The sequence below is a fragment of the Salvelinus fontinalis genome, chromosome 28, assembly GCF_029448725.1.
Source record: "Salvelinus fontinalis isolate EN_2023a chromosome 28, ASM2944872v1, whole genome shotgun sequence".
NCBI classification, from domain to species: domain Eukaryota; kingdom Metazoa; phylum Chordata; class Actinopteri; order Salmoniformes; family Salmonidae; genus Salvelinus; species Salvelinus fontinalis.
Genome location: NC_074692.1, coordinates 9115687 through 9132548, shown reverse-complemented (window position 1 = coordinate 9132548; position 16862 = coordinate 9115687). Strand labels below are relative to the sequence as shown.

The following is a 16862-nucleotide window of genomic DNA, read 5'->3' as shown; positions in this document are numbered from 1 at the left end:
AAAATAGTCGACAAATAGTGGAATGAGAGCTCCACCAAAGCCTGCACTTTACTCCATGTTCTGGAAGACGGGTCCATTCAGAGGATTATTCAGGTTATTGGCTGCTCTAAAGCTCATAGCCAAAACACTTTCTTCCCATTAGTGCTAATTCTGCAGGGTTTTAGACCTTGTTATCCCCATTCACTCTCTCAAAGTAATCAGATGTGCATTATGATTATCAAAGCAGGTTTTTTGTATATACGTGTGTGTGTGTGTGTGTGTGTGTGTGTGTGTTTGTGTGTGCGTACATGCATGTGTGTGTGGTGTGTGTGCCTGCACGTGTGCTTGCGGGAGTGTGTATGTGTGCAGGCGTGTGTCTGTAATGTAGGGTACCCGTCTCGGTACCATAACCAAGTCATAAGATAAACGTCAGTGTGTCGTTATATAGATATGGGTGGAGCTCAACCCGTCGATTGAGTGGGCTGACCATCTGTTCTTAGCAGCCTCACATCAACCTATTTATAACACTATGCACTGATGGTGACTGTGAATAAGGCCATCCATATGTATCATAAACTCATGTTGGGAGGCCTATTTATCGCTAACACAATCTATTCAACAAAGTGACTTTAGAATATTCGGATTCTTAGCTTGGCCTAATTCTATTGGATTGCTAGGCCCACTGCAGGTTACCATGAACAAAGGGAACTTCCGCTTTAGAATTCCAATAGCACAGGATCAAATGACTAAGGGCTCGCTCGGTTTGTAACGCTGAAGTTCATTGTTACAGCGTGATTGAAATTTAAAGGCGATGTTCCCACGTTAGTGGAGACTGAATTCACTGTGAATGCTGTATTTGTCAGCTCAATCAGAAATGACCTTTAAATTGAGATAGCGCAATCTGTAACGCTTCAGATATACAGATTGAATCGAGTCCCTAGTCCTACCAGATACAGTATGCCTATTTCAGCACTAGATGGCAGTAATGCTTAAAAGGATCTGTAGGCTGAACTTTTATTATACTGTACCTATACATTTACATGTAACTGAATGTAACTGCTGTACAGACCTTCTTAGTTTGAGCGTTTTGTTATCATTTCTTTAAATTGTTACGCCTTTCTTGTAGTGTTCTATGCAACAATGACGATATTACAGTTTAAAATAAAAATGATAAAGCCTTTAGCCTGTAGCTATGACCCAGGGGCGTGACTCCGGGCGTGACTCATGCCCTCTCCTGAGCCAGTGGATTGTGCCTATACAACTCTGGTTCATTCACTGCAAAAGACTGACAAAGGGTTATGTAATGTGTATAGCAGGGACAGCCAGCCAGCCAGTCAGGCAGCATGAAATCAGCCACACTACCTCTACTGTTAGAGGTGGTTGGTTTGCCAGCTTCACACAGAGGTTCATCCTCTGATTGACTCCAGTACTATAGAAACATGGGATGCATCCCAAATAACACCCTACGGTTTTCCCTACAGTATGTAGTGCACTACTTTTTACCAGGGCACATAGGGCTCTGGTCAACAGTAGTGCATTATACTGTATAGGTAATAGGGTGCCATTTGGGACAGAAGTATGATCCTGTCAACAGAGGATAGGTACATACTGCTGGATGGAGGGTGTATTTATACTACACCATGGCAAGGTGTATTTATACTACACTGTGGTGGGATGTATTTATTCTACACCATGACAGGGTGTATTTATTCTACACCGTGGTGGGATGTATTTATTCTACACCATGACAGGGTGTATTTATTCTACACCATGGCAGGGTGTATTTATTCTACACCGTGGCAGGGTGTATTTATTCTACACTGTGGTGGGAAGTATTTATACTACACCGTGGTGGGATGTATTTATACTACACCGTGGGGGGAAGTATTTATACCACACCGTGGCAGGGTGTATTTATTCTACACCGTGGGGGGAAGTATTTATACTACACCGTGGTGGGATGTATTTATACTACACCGTGGGGGGAAGTATTTATACTACACCGTGGCAGGGTGTATTTATTCTACACCGTGGGGGGATGTATTTATTCTACACCATGGCAGGGTGTATTTATTCTACACCGTGGTGGGATGTATTTATTCTACACCGTGGCAGGGTGTATTTATTCTACACCATGGCAGGGTGTATTTATATTACACCGTGACAGGGTGTATTTATTCTACACCGTGGGGGGAAGTATTTATACTACACCATGGCAGGGTCTATTTATACTACACCGTGGTGGGATGTATTTATTCTACACCGTGGTGGGATGTATTTATTCTACACCGTGGCAGGGTGTATTTATTCTACACCATGGCAGGGTGTATTTATATTACACCGTGACAGGGTGTATTTATTCTACACCGTGGGGGGAAGTATTTATACTACACCATGGCAGGGTGTATTTATTCTACACCATGACAGGGTGTATTTATTCTACACCATGACAGGGTGTATTTATTCTACACCGTGGGGGGAAGTATTTATACTACACCATGGCAGGGTGTATTTATTCTACACCGTGGTGGGATGTATTTATTCTACACCATGACAGGGTGTATTTATTCTACACCGTGGGGGGAAGTATTTATACTACACCGTGGTGGGATGTATTTATACTACACCGTGGGGGGAAGTATTTATACTACACCGTGGTGGGACGTATTTATACTACACCATGGCAGGGTGTATTTATACTACACCGTGGTGGGATGTATTTATTCTACACCGTGGGGGGAAGTATTTATACTACACCGTGGTGGGACGTATTTATACTACACCATGGCAGGGTGTATTTATACTACACCGTGGGGGGATGTATTTATTCTACACCATGACAGGGTGTATTTATACTACACCGTGGGGGGATGTATTTATACTACACCATGGCAGGGTGTATTTATTCTACACTGTGGTGGGATGTATTTATACTACACCATGGCAGGGTCTATTTATACTACACTGTGGTGGGATGTATTTATACTACACCGTGGTGGGATGTATTTATACTACACCGTGGGGGGAAGTATTTATACTACACCGTGGTGGGATGTATTTATTCTACACCGTGGCAGGGTGTATTTATTCTACACCGTGGTGGGATGTATTTATACTACACCATGACAGGGTGTATTTATACTACACTGTGGTGGGATGTATTTATACTACACTGTGGTGGGATGTATTTATACTACACTGTGGTGGGATGTATTTATACTACACTGTGGTGGGATGTATTTATACTACACTGTGGTGGGATGTATTTATACTACACCATGACAGGGTGTATTTATTCTACACTGTGGTGGGATGTATTTATACTACACTGTGGTGGGATGTATTTATACTACACTGTGGTGGGATGTATTTATACTACACTGTGGTGGGATGTATTTATACTACACTATGGCGGGATGTACGTTTACTACACTATGGCCGGATTTATCTAGTATAGTCCAATGGCGGCGAGCTTTACACCACTCCAGACGATGCTTGGCATTGCACATGGTGATCTGGAAACCCATTTCATGAAGCCCCCGAACAGCCTAGTGATGACATTGCTTCCAGAGGCAGTTTGGAACTCGATAGTGAGTGTTGCAAATGAGGATAGACGATTTTTACGCGCTACGCGCTTCAGTGGTCCTGTTCTGTGAGCTTGTGTGGCCTACCACTTCGCTACTGAACCGTTGTTGCTCCTAGATGTTTCCACTTCACAATAACAGCACTTACAGTTGACCTGGGCAGCTCTAGCAGGGCAGAAATTTGACGAACTGACTTGCTGGAAAGGTGGCATCCTATGACGGTGCCTCGTTGATAGTCACTGAGCTCTTCAGTAAGGCCATTCTACTGTCAATGTTTGTCTATGGAGATTGCATGGCTGTGTGCTCTATTTTATACACCTGTGAGCAAAGGGTGTGACTGAAATAACCGAATCTATACATTTTGTATATATAGTGCAGGTTCACACAGGGTCCAACAAGTGACCGGTAGAAGAGATAAGGCAAGTGTATTATCAATATACAGTACTTTGTTAACATTGCCCCCAGTTGAATCCTGTTGCATCCTGTTTTTGGGTGAATAGGCCTATTCCTTAGCTGACGTGTGTGAGTAATATCCTGCATACTGTTTGTTACATACGTACTCTACACACATTATCTTTGGGTCAGCATTGATTATGTAGATTTACAACTCATCGTGTAAGAGTGTGTGTGTGTGAGTATGTTTGGGATTGTGTGTGTGTGTGTTTATTTGAGAGTGTGGGAGAGTGTGACGTGCGGCCCACGGTGGCCTCAGGCCTGTCTCCTTTCTCTCACATAACAGAAAGCGCTTAATTTGTTCTCAAGCAGCAGAGGAAGCTAATAACCTCTCGAGTGGCCGGCTTCTCTTTTTCTCTCTCCCTCTTCTCTGGCATAACAAAAGACAATATCCTCTGATTGACGTCACTCTGTTGTCATTACATCCTAGACTGGTGTGTGTTCTAACGACACACAATTATGCCAGGGTGTGTGTGTACGTGCATGCACACGTGCTTGTTTGTGTGCATGTGTGTGTTGCTGTCATAGCCGGGCCTTATTACTAGCCAGGTCCTATTACGGGGCTGTTGTTGTGTCTGAGATGTGCATCATAAGAGCAGCACTTACCTATCCCAGTTAGACCTCTCTCTCTCTCTGACTGTGTGTGACCAGGTTATGAGGTAATTGGGTTTGTACAGCCGTCAGACATGTTGACCCAGTTCTGCCATGTGGTGAAAGCCTCTATGTTTGTTGTCAAAACTCCCTCACAAGCCCGGAGTCATACAGTTCCCACATTAACCACATTCTCTATCTGTTTGATAAGACATGTTGATTATAGACGTTGACTCCAGTTGAAGCGGTGTTTACAATTACCTCACACCGAATAAAATATGATCAAGTTAGTCTAAGTAAATACATATGGTTAAGTTAAAATTGATATGAAGTTGCAGAGATTAGACTTCATAGAATTCATGTTGTTACCTAGAATTTATTTTGTTGGGGCTATTACATGCAACACAGTATTTTCACAACATTGGAGAATGGTCTGTGGCTAGTGGGGTCTTGTAGCTTACCCGCTCTCACTCACACCCTCTCCCCTTTGACTCCCTCTCTTATGGCGTCCTCTGTTCTTTTCCCACTTCCCTACTCCTCCTCTCATCAAATATTCCTTGTCTGCCACTCCTTCTTTTTCCTCCCTCCCTCTCTCTCTCTCTCGCTCCTCCATTATGCAAGTGGTTTTCACTTATTCAAATCAAATTTATTGATATAGCCCTTCTTACATCAGCTGATATCGCAAAGTGCTGTACAGAAACCCAGCCTAAAACCCAAAACAGCAAGCAATGCAGGTGTAGAAGCAAGGTGGCTAGGGAAAACTCCCTAGAAAGGCCAACACCTAGGAAGAAACCTAGAGAGGAACCAGGCTATGAGGGGTGGCCAGTACTCTTCTGGCTGTGCCGGGTGGAGATTATAACAGAACATGGCCAAGATGTTCAAATGTTCATAAATGACCAGCATGGTCAAATAATAATAATCACAGTAGTTGTCGAGGGTGCAATAAGTCAGCACCTCAGGAGTAAGTGTCAGTTGGCTTTTCATAGCCAATCATTGAGAGTATCTCTACCGCGCCTGCTGTCTCTAGAGAGTTGAAAACAGCAGGTCTGGGACAGGTAGCACGTCCGGTGAACAGGTCAGGGTTCCATAGCCACAGGCAGAACAGTTGAAACTGGAGCAGCAGCACGGCCAGGTGGACTGGGGACAGCAAGTCATCATGACTCGCTGACTGGGGACAACGAGTCATCATGCCAGGTAGTCATGAGGCATGGTCCTAGGGCTCAGGTCCTCTGAGAGAGACAGAGAAAGAAAGAAAGAGAGAATTAGAGAGAGCATACTTAAATTCACACAGGACACCGGATAAGACAGGAGAAATACTCCAGATATAACAGACTGACCCTAGCCCCCCGACACATAAACTACTACAGCATAAATACTGGAGGCTGAGACAGGAGGGTTCAGGAGACATTGTGGCCCCATCCGATGATACCCCCGGACAGTGCCAAACAGGCAGGATATAACCCCACCCACTTTGCCAAAGCACAGCCCCCACACCACTAGAGGGATATCTTCAACCACCAACTTACCATCCTGAGACAAGACCGAGTATAGCCCACAAAGATCTCTACCACGGCACAACCCAAGGGAGGCGCCAACTCAGACAGGAAGACCACATCAGTGACTCAACCCACTCAAGTGACGCACCCCTCCTATGGACGGCATGGAAGAGCACCAGTAAGCCAGTGACTCAGCCCCTGTAATAGGGTTAGAGGCAGAGAATCCCAGTGGAGAGAGGGGAACCGGCCAGGCAGAGACAGCAAGGGTGGTTCGTTGCTCCAGGGCCTTTGCTTTCACCTTCACACTCCTGGGCCAGACTACACTCAATCAAAGGACCCACTGAAAAGGACCCACTGAGTCTGCGTCTCTCACATGGGTAGGCAGACCATTCCATAAAAATGGAGCTCTATAGGAGAAAGTCCTGCCTCCAGCTGTTTACTTTGAAATTCTAGGGACAATTAGGAGGCCTGCTTCTTGTGACCATAGCGTACGTGTAGGTATGTACGGCAGGACCAAATCGGAAAGATAGGTAGGAGCAAGCCCATGTAATGCTTTGTAGGTTAGCAGTAAAACCTTGAAATCAGCCCTTGCCTTAACATGAAGCCAGTGTAGGGAGGCTAGCACTTGAGTAATATGATCAAATCTTTCGGTTCTAGTCAGGAATCTAGCAGCCATATTTAGCACTAACTAAAGTGTATTTAGTGCTTTATCCGGGTAGCCGGAAAGTAGAGCATTGCAGTAGTCTAACCTAGAAGTAACAAAAGCATGGATTCATTTTTCTGCATCATTTTTGGACAGAAAGTTTCTGATTTTTGCAATGTTACGTAGATGGAAAAAAGCTGTCCTTGAAACAGTCTTGATTTGTTTGTCAAAAGAGAGATCAGGATCCAGAGTAAGGCCGAGGTCCTTCACAGTTTTATTTGAGACGACTTTACAACCATCATGATTAATTATCAGATTCAACAGAAGATCTCTTTGTTTCTTGGGACCTAGAACAAGCATCTCTGTTTTGTCCGAGTTTAAAAGTAGAAAGTTTGCAGCCATCCACTTCCTTATGTCTGAAACACAGGCTTTTAGTGCAGGCAATTTTGGGGCTTCACCATGTTTCATTGAAATGTACAGCTGTGTGTCACACGCATAGCAGGGAAAGTTAACATTAGGTTTTTGAATGACATCCCCAATTGGTAAAATATATAGTGAAAACAATAGTGGTCCTAAAACGGAACCTTGAGTAACAAGGAATTTGTCCGAGGACGAACCATTCACAGAGACAAACTGATATCTTTCCGCCAGATAAGATCTAAACCAGGCCAGAACTTGTCCTTGTAGACCAATTTGGGTTTCCAATCTCTCCAGAAGAATGTGGTGATCAATGGTATCAAAAGCAGCACTAAGGTCTAGGAGCACGAGGACAGATGCAGAGCCTCGGTCTGACGCCATTAAAAGGTAATTTACCACCTTCACAAGTGCAGTCTGAGTGCTATGATGGGGTCTAAAACCAGACTGAAGCGTTTAGTTTCCATTGTCTGTCTTCAGGAAGGCAGTGAGTTGCTGCGCAACAGCTTTTTCTAAAATCTTTGAGAGGAATGGGAGATTCGATATAGGCCGATAGTTTTTCATATTTTCTGGGTCAAGGTTTGGCTTTTTCAAGAGAGGCTTTATTACTGCCACTTTTAGTGAGTTTGGTACACATCCGGTGGATAGAGAGCCGTTTATTATGTTCAACATAGGAGGGCCAAGCACAGGAAGCAGCTCTTTCAGTAGTTTAGTTGGAGTAGGATTCAGTATGCAGCTTGAGGGTTTAGAGGCCATGATTATTTTCATCATTGTGTTAAGAGATATAGTACTAAAACACTTGAGTGTCTCCCTTGATCCTAGGTCCTGGCAGAGTTGTGCATACTCAGGACAACTGAGCTTTGGAGGAATACGCAGATTTAAAGAGGAGTCCGTAATTTGCTTGCTAATGATCATGATCTTTTCCTCAAAGAAGTTCATGAATTTATTACTGCTGAAGTGAAAGCCATCCTCTCTTGGGGAATGCTGTTTTTTAGTTAGCTTTGCGACAGTATCAAAATACATTTTGGATTGTTCTTATTTTCCTCAATTAAGTTGGAAAAATAGGATGATCGAGCAGCAGTGAGGGCTCTTCGATACTGCACGGTACTGTCTTTCCAAGCTAGTCGGAAGACTTCCAGTTTGGTGTGGCACCATTTCCGTTGCAATTTTCTGGAAGCTTGCTTCAGAGCTCGGGTATTTTCTGTATACCAGGGAGCTAGTTTCTTATGACAAATGTTTTTCGTTTTTATGGGTGCAACTGCATCTAGGGTATTGCGCAAGGTTAAATTGATTTCCTCAGTTAGGTGGTTAACTGATTTTTGTCCTCTGACGTCCTTGGGTAGGCAGAGGGAGTCTGGAAGGGTATCAAGGAATCTTTGGGTTGTCTGAGAATTTATAGCACGACTTTGGATTCTCCTTGGTTGGGGTCTGAGCAGATGATTTGTTGCAATTGCAAACGTAATAAAATGGTGGTCCGATAGTCCAGGATTATGAGGAAAAACATTAAGATCCACAACATTTATTTCATGGGGCAAAACTAGGTCCAGAGTATGACTGTGGCAGTGAGTAGAACTTCTAGAAGTTGCTTAATTGACCCCCCATAATTTTGGATAGCAACTGTCACTAAACAGGCTCGAGTCCGACCATCCTCGGACAAGCTCACATTTCAAACACAAGGAAGCCGATGAGGGCAGTGGCAAACACTGAGTTTTCATCAACAAATAAATTGTTTAAATGGCTAAATAATTCATCAGTGCACAGGGGGTACTTACGACTGTCATTCCTGAAATGCATAGCCCGTTGGAGTATTTTTCTAATCCAAAATTATACTTTACTTCCATTGTTTGCTAGCTGCTTAGCTAGCTGCACTGCCACCATTGAAAACGCTGTTAATGCTAGCTAGTTAGCCACTTAATATAACTTGTTTTCTACAAATGTACAGTATGTTACCTAGCTAAGTTAGCTATATCATGAATATAACTCTCATCTGCTGTCCACACCAGGAAATTAGGATTTGAGAGCACTATTTAGCTCAAAAAGTGGATAGTAGCTTTGACTGTATGCTGACACATTCAGAGCCATCCAGTGGTTAGTAGAGCTGGGAAGAAAATCACTTATCGCAGACATTTTGCTGATATCGTTTATTACTATAAGTAGCTTATACTAAAGAAATGTGAAGTTTGAAATGAAATACCTTTGCTAATAAGGATGATTGTTAATGGGGCAATTGATGGCTACAACCATCTAACTGTATGGCTCAGTTGGTAGAGCATGGCGCTCGATTCCTGGAGCCACCCATAAGTAAAATGTATGCACGTATGACTGTAAATCGCTTTGGATTAAAGTGTCAGCTGAATGGCATATACAGTGGATTCGGAAAGTATTCAGACCCCTTGACTTTTTCCATATTTTGTCACGTTAGAGCCTTATTCTAAAATGTATTAAATTGTTGTTGTTTTTTCTCATCAATCTACACACAATATCCCATAATGTCAAAGCAAAAACAGGTTTTTAGTCATTGAAAAATCACATTTACATAAGTATTCAGACCCTTTACTCAGTACTTTGTTGAAACACCTTTGGCAGCAATTACAGCCTCAAGTCTTCTTGGATATGACACTACAAGCTTGGCACAGCTTTATTTGCAGAGTTTCTCCCATTCTTCTCTGCAGATCCTCTCAAGCTCTGTCCAGCCCACCCATTATGTTATGTCCAGCCCACCCATTATCTCAGCCAATCAGGGCTAGCGCGAAGGTTCCTGACTTTTTCTGTGGCTAAACCAACTAGGCTCATAATTTAACAATTTTACTCGTATTTACAGATGGCATACACATTTGTTATTAAGGCGCATGAAGGTTCACATGTTCCCGAAGGCATTTGTGCCAAAAACACATTTAGATTAAAAAAAAAAGTTTATGTTCAAATGGCTCTCCTGTGAAGTCGTGACTCGCGACATACGCCTAGTTTCTTGAAATGAGACACATTTTTTATATAAACTAGTAGTAGTTTAAAGGATCATTTCCAAAAACGGTGGTGCACATTGTTGCAGTGCCTTCAGAAAGTATTCATACACCTTAACTTATTCCACATGTCGTTGTGTTACAGCCTGAATTTAAAATGTATTAAATTGAGACACACAATATACCCATAATGTCATAGTGACATTTTGTTTTTAGAATTTTTTACAAATTAATAGAAAATGAAAAGCTGAAATGTATTGAGTCAGTAAGTATTCAACCCCGTTGTTATGGCAAGCCTAAATAAGTTCAGGAGTAAAACTGTGCCTCGATTCGGTCTTATGCAGCAAAATTAGAAATTGTGTTTTTTACATTGGATAAAAGTAGACACTCAGAGCTAGAACATTTTATAGCATACACTGCAGTTGAGGAACAATGGGAAAGTAATTCTGCTTTGAAAGTTGATAACGTGTCACCCCGCTTTTGAGAAAATGGCCCTTAAATGTTAGCTAGGTAAACAATGAACCAGCATAATCTCAACTGATACTACTACCAATACAAACATTGTCAAAGCGGTAGTATAGCTGCAGGTAGCTAAAGCTAACAAACTAGGTTCAGTGTTAGCTAACTAACATTAGGCTATAACTAGCAATGCAAATGGTTTCTGATTCTGATAATATTACTACACAGATCATACACGTAACATTAGCTAGCGAGCCAGCAACCTAATGTTTGCTAGCTAACTTACAGTACTCTTTAACTTGCAATAAAAAGGACTTTCTGACAAAATGTGAAACTTAGATCTGAAATGTAGCTAGACTCTTACCCGTATACATGGATGAACGCTTCACAGCAGACTGGAACCATTTAAGTCTGTTTTGTTTGTAGCTACATTTTGTTTGGCCAGCGTTGTGTCAAGTCACTCCGGCATGTGCAGAAAGTAGCCCATCACTTAGCACCTGCTAAATTCAGGGCATCAATGTTGTTGAGAAAAGTAGCAAAACTTTTGTAGTTCTCGATGGCTACTTTTGTAGTTCTCGATTAGGCCCTAATTTCAATAATCACTGTCAGTCATGAATGAAAATTCTTCATGATATACAGGTGAAACATCCAAGCTGCATCTGCATGCCAACCACATAATCTTAATCAGTTTCATGGGAATATGCATGCAGATCTTATTGAATGATATAAGTAACTACTGTTTGAGCAAATTGTAGAGCAGATGGTGTTAACAAGGTACAGCCTACCTGTATTTTGTTTAAATCAAAACACATATTTAGCCTAGCGGCACGTCTGCTGTAAAGTTATGGCCTCATGAGGGAAAAAAGTGACTATTCAACACAATCATCCTAAAATCTCAAAAGAAATGAATAGGTGTTTTTGGTCTAACAGTAACGTTATACTATGCTATTATATTCGGTATGTTAGGCCTATGTAGAATATTAATTAATCGTTAACCTCTCTGATACAAGTGGGGCGCTAGTGTCCCACCTCGACAACAGCCAGTGGAATTGCAGGGCGCCAAATTCAAAACAACAGAAATCCCATAATTAATATTCCTCAAACATACAAGTATTATCCACCATTTTAAAGATAAACTTCTTGTAAATCCAACCACAGTGTCCGATTTCAAAAAGGCTTTACTGCGAAAGCACACCATGCGATTATGTTATGTCAGCACCTAGTCACAGAAAACCATACAACCATTTTTCCAGCCAAAGAGAGGAGTCACAAAAAGCAGAAATATAGATAAAATGAATCACTAACCTTTGATGATCTTCATCAGATGGCACTCATAGAACTTCATGTTACACAATACATGTATGTTTTGTTCGATAAAGTTCATATTTATATCCAAAAATCTCAGTTTACATTGGCGCGTTATGGTCAGAAATGCATTGTCCCCAACAAACATCCGGTGAAAGTGCAGAGAGCCACATCAAATTACAGAAATACTCATCATAAACATTGATAAACGATACAAGTGTTAAACAAACAAATAAAGACAAACTTCTCCTTAATGCAACCGCTGTGTCAGATTTCAAAAAGGCTTTACGGAGAAACCATACTTTGCGATTATGTTAGGTCAGCATCTAGCCACAGAAACCTATACAGCCATTTTCCAGCCAAGGAGAGTGTCACAAAAGTCAGAAATAGCATTAAAATGAGTCACTTACCTTAGATGATCTTCATCTGGTGGCACTCCCAGGTCTCCATGTTAGACAATAAATGTTTGTTTTGTTCGATAATGTCCCTCTTTATGACCAAAAACCTCCTTTTTGTTTGCACGTTTTGTCCATTAATGCGAATACTTAAAGTTTTTATAAAGTACAATAAAAGTTAGTAGAAACATGCCAAACGATGTTTAAAATGAATCCTCTGGATGTTTTTGTCATAAATAATAAATAATATTTCAACTGGACTAAAGCTTCGTCAATAGGAAAGGAGAAACAAGAAAGGCGCGTTCCCGATCAGGCGCATGGCTGATGTCTGGACATTTTCACTGGCCACTGATTGAAAGTGCTGTATCTCCCTAATTTTTCAGAGTAAAAGAATGAAACAATGCCTAAAGACTGGCCACATGTAGAGGAAGCCATAGAGACCGTGAACTGGGTCCTGTCTTTGTATGGTGGATAGGCTTTCAATGGAAAAACAGCCTTTCAAAATAATAGTACTTCCTGGTTGGATTTTCCTCGGGTTTTCACCTGCCATATCAGTTCTGTTATACCCACAGACATTATTTTAATAGTTTTGGAAACTTTAGAGTGTTTTCTATCCAAATCTACTAATTATATGCATATCCTATCGTCTGGGCCTGAGTAGCCGGCAGTTTAATTTGGGCACGCTTTTCATCCAAAATTCCGAATGCTGCCCCCTACCCTAGTGAAGTTCAGTGATCTTGCAAGTTATTTATTCAGCTTTGATCAGCTTTGCACTTTATTAAGTAGGTAGCATAAACATAACCACATGTAACAAATGCATTTGCATTAGTATACGCATCAAAAGTCCTAATGCAAAGTTACACCTCACTTTTCTATTATTGGAGTTATTACATCAAACCTATCAGAATTTCGAAGAAAGCAGGCGTCATGTCGGAAAATGTGTTTTTGTGGTGTGGTGTAATATGGAGGACCCGGAAGGTAGCCTTTTCCCTATAATGTAAAGTCCAACAGAAATAACTTCAAATTAAACCAAATCGTTTGCGCTCATGACTACTGGTTTCAATGTAATTTTCACCAAACTGAAAAGCAAATACTTTATGAATTTATTGTTACAAATCAACTTGCAATGTTATGTTGCTAGCCAACTAGCCTATTACCGTTAGCCCTACTAGCCTGATAACCTTAGCTCCTACCAGCCTGCTAATGTTACGTTAGCACTGAATGAGTCAGCCAGTTGCTATCAACACCCAGCTTACAGCTACATTAAAGTAAACCAAAGTTTTGGAAATACATAACACCATCTAATACAAATATCAAAGAATGTTAGCTATATGCAGTTATCTTCGCCACCAAGCTAGCCAGCCAGCCAGCTAACGTTAGCTATTTAGCCAACTAAAGTTAGCTATCAGGTTTAGTCAGCCTAGCCAACCAGCACAGTTATGGTCGGCAAGCAAGAGCCCAACTACCAGAGACCAGTTAGAACACAACTAACACATAACCGCAGATCAAAGAGCAGATACTTACAGATTGATGACTGGGGCCCACCCGAGGGTAAGATTCAGGGAAAATCCAGTAACTATAGTGAGAAAAATTCAAAATATATAGATTTCAGATGCTCATCAGCTAGTGCGCTATTACTAAGCTAAGGTGGAAAAAGTTAGTAAACTCCCATAGCCTACTTCACAGAGAACATGTCGATTCTTGACAAAACAAAAAGTAGAACAGACGAGGTACTAACATTACACAATTAGAGCACACTGGTTTGATTGTCTTTTTCGTTTTGAGCCCACAGCAAAAAGTCACCAGAGCCTGCAGTGCTATAGGGTTCCCACTAGATAACACGGCCACAAAGTCCGTGAAGAGCATGAGCTGTGACTAACATTAGCCAGCTTGGGCTTGCTACTGAGCTAGCATATGAAATCGGTAGCACAGAGTAGATCCTCCTTATGACCTTGAGAAATAGTGGATTGTGGGTAGTTTATAAGATATCTGGAAATAAGTTCATAGATATGTAACAACCCAAAAACATAACTATGTTTGTACTTATAGGTAACCAGATTGTGACAACAACTAAGTTACTAATTCTTTGACCACACTCTGTTGTTACATTGGTGAATAAAAACGTGTGCTTCCTACCCTTTAAACCATCACCATTCTGAGAAGTGGCGGAGTTACGCTCCGGTTCACTCCGGCAACACTACAGCCCTGGTTACAATGCTCATATTATGACCTTTTTTTTGCTACTTTTTGTCCTTACACCTGTAATAAGTCACTGTGGATGAACTCAATTGTAATTAATTTACAGTGTAAACGTGCCACATGCCACTTTGCCACTATGCTACTTCTCCAGCATGTTGTGGATAATACAACACCACTGGCGTTGTTGTTAGGTTGCTGTGGCAGCAGTGTCATTGATGTTTGAGACAGCGCTGTACTATGGGATAGATCCCCACCCCTGAAGGAGTTACAACAACCTCACCGACACTGCCCACCCCAACACCAGCCCCCCTCAGGCTGCAAGATAGTGATGGTCATTCCGAGTCTTTTCGGAAAACCGGCTAATTTGGCTCCGTTCACGTAAAGGAGCCGACTTATTTGTCTCCCATACAGTAGTTCAAAATGCAAAATAATCTACCTAGAACCATGAAAAAATTGCAAATCTACAATGTCAAGCCCAAAAGGTAGACTACGATTATGTCACATCGTGAAATGCGCATTCAAATACATTTTCACCTGGCCAACCATGAAAAAATCGGCATGGACCAGGTTGACACACTCTCTCCACTATTTATTATTTCTGCAGTGAGTATTCACCCTCTTTAGATAATTATTTTGTCACTTGCAGAAAAACGTTGTTTTGAGCTTAAAAAGCAGTCGTAGCAGTATGCAAATCAGGGAGTCAAATGAACAGCTCTTTCACCGATGCGATTCGGTTCCTGACGTTCACCAAAAAGATCAGTTCAAAAAGAGCCATTGTTCGTGAACGACCCATCACTACTGCAGGAAGGAAAGAGAGAGGAAGAGGGAAGGAGGAAGAAAGGATGAGGAGGAGAGCTTACACATGCGGCCAGGAAGAGAGAGAGAGAGTCCGAGAGAGGAGAGCTAGAGAGAGTAAAGTGTCAGAAGATAGAAAAGAGGGAAAGGAAAGAGAGGGGAAGGGCTTATACTTGCTGGCCAGGAATAGTCAGTTGGAAGAGGAGGAAGGAGAGGGAAGGAAGAAAAAGGAGGAGAACTTACACATGTTGGTCACAACAAGAGAGGAAGAGAGAGGGAGAGCAAAGCAGGAGTGAGAGGAAGAAAGAGAGAAAGAAAGGGAGAGAGAGAGAAGGAGAAAGAGGCTGATCCCACACACAGTGAAGGTCTGAGAGAGAGAATTCCAGTAGTGAATAGTTTTAGTTGGGACTTCAGTTGTGTGTTCTGTGACTCATCTACCAGTCTCTGTCTCTGTCTTAATCACGAGCACTCAGGCTGGGGCACAGAAGCACTGAACACGACCACAACAGGCACATTACACAACCACTCCATTGGACCGCTCCACAGGATTACTACAGTTGGAAGAACAGGTTACTACAGTTGAAAGAACACGGTCTGAAAATAATCTTAACAGAGCTTATTGAGATAACTATAGAATTGAAAAGTGACAGTGGTGGTTTGACCACAATCTGAACATAACAGTTTGATGGGACCTGGAGGGGAACAAGTGGTAAAAGTGGTTTGAACGCAACAGGAACACTTTCCTCTCTAGGGAGTTGTGGGTTCTGTGGTTTGGCAGGAACAGGACTGTGGGGGCTGTTATCTGGACAGGGCTGTAGCGTTTGGCAGATCCGAGGGGTGAGTGGGTGAGGAGTTCACACCATGACTATTGTTCTGAAGCCACGATCTCGCTCCACCAGCTCTCTACGGAACACGGAAGGAATCTGGTAAAAAGACACAAACTTCTACCAACCCCCCGCTGTCCTGTCTCTCTCTCTTTCTGTCTATATCTCTGTTTCTGTCTTCTCTTTCCCTCCGCTCTCTCTCACCTGCTTCTCTCTCTGTTGTCCTGCTACTTTCCTAACTTTCTCACTGACCCCATTTTCACTCCCCTACATTCTTACCAGCTGTTATTCCTCTTTTTTAGTTCTCTCTCTCTCTCTGTTCATCATCCTGTGTAAGGCTCTGTCATTCATTTCCATATCGTTTTCCTCTCCCTGCCTCTCAATCCTCTCCGTCCCCCCTCTGCCTCCCTTTTCATACGGTCTACTGTGCTCTGGTTTCTCCTCCTTCCTCGGTCTCCTTCAGACTGTCAACGCCTGGCCTGTCTTTTCGTATTTGGTGTTTTGGTTTTGACTGTGGGTTACTTGGAAAGTAACTGTATGTGAGAGAGCTTTTTCTATCCATGCACTCTATTGTACTCTGTTAACTATACAACACACTTCATGGAAGAGCAGGCATCCAGCATGACTGTTTGTCTCTGTGCTGTCTAATTGTGTGTTACTATGTTTCCATCAGAACTCACTGTATCAAGCCCATGAAACAGCCCCTACATTCTGTCTAATAAGGTGGCAAAGGCCTTATGTAAATCATAATCGACTCTGGAATGT

At 42.1% G+C, this 16862-nt stretch overlaps 1 protein-coding gene and 1 long non-coding RNA gene across 7 annotated transcripts in view; one reads left to right on the top strand and one right to left on the bottom strand.

Moving 5' to 3' along the window:
- The window catches only part of LOC129826069 (cAMP-specific 3',5'-cyclic phosphodiesterase 4D-like), a 375111-nt gene that overhangs the window by 303287 nt on the left and 54962 nt on the right, over window positions 1–16862 (top strand). Inside the window, exon 1 of one of the 6 annotated variants that reach the window (XM_055886377.1) lies at window positions 14681–16199. The exons of the other annotated variants lie outside the window; for them this stretch is intronic. Coding sequence (XP_055742352.1) covers window positions 16135–16199 — 65 coding nt within the window. The 5' untranslated portion in view covers window positions 14681–16134. Of the gene's footprint in view, window positions 1–14680; window positions 16200–16862 lie in introns of those variants that run through there. 6 annotated transcript variants of the gene reach the window in all.
- Window positions 4968–14633, bottom strand: LOC129826070 (uncharacterized). The gene is made up of 2 exons (XR_008754989.1): window positions 13804–14633; window positions 4968–5836 (listed from the first exon to the last, which is right to left on the bottom strand). It is a non-coding gene; the product is annotated as an uncharacterized LOC129826070 (long non-coding RNA).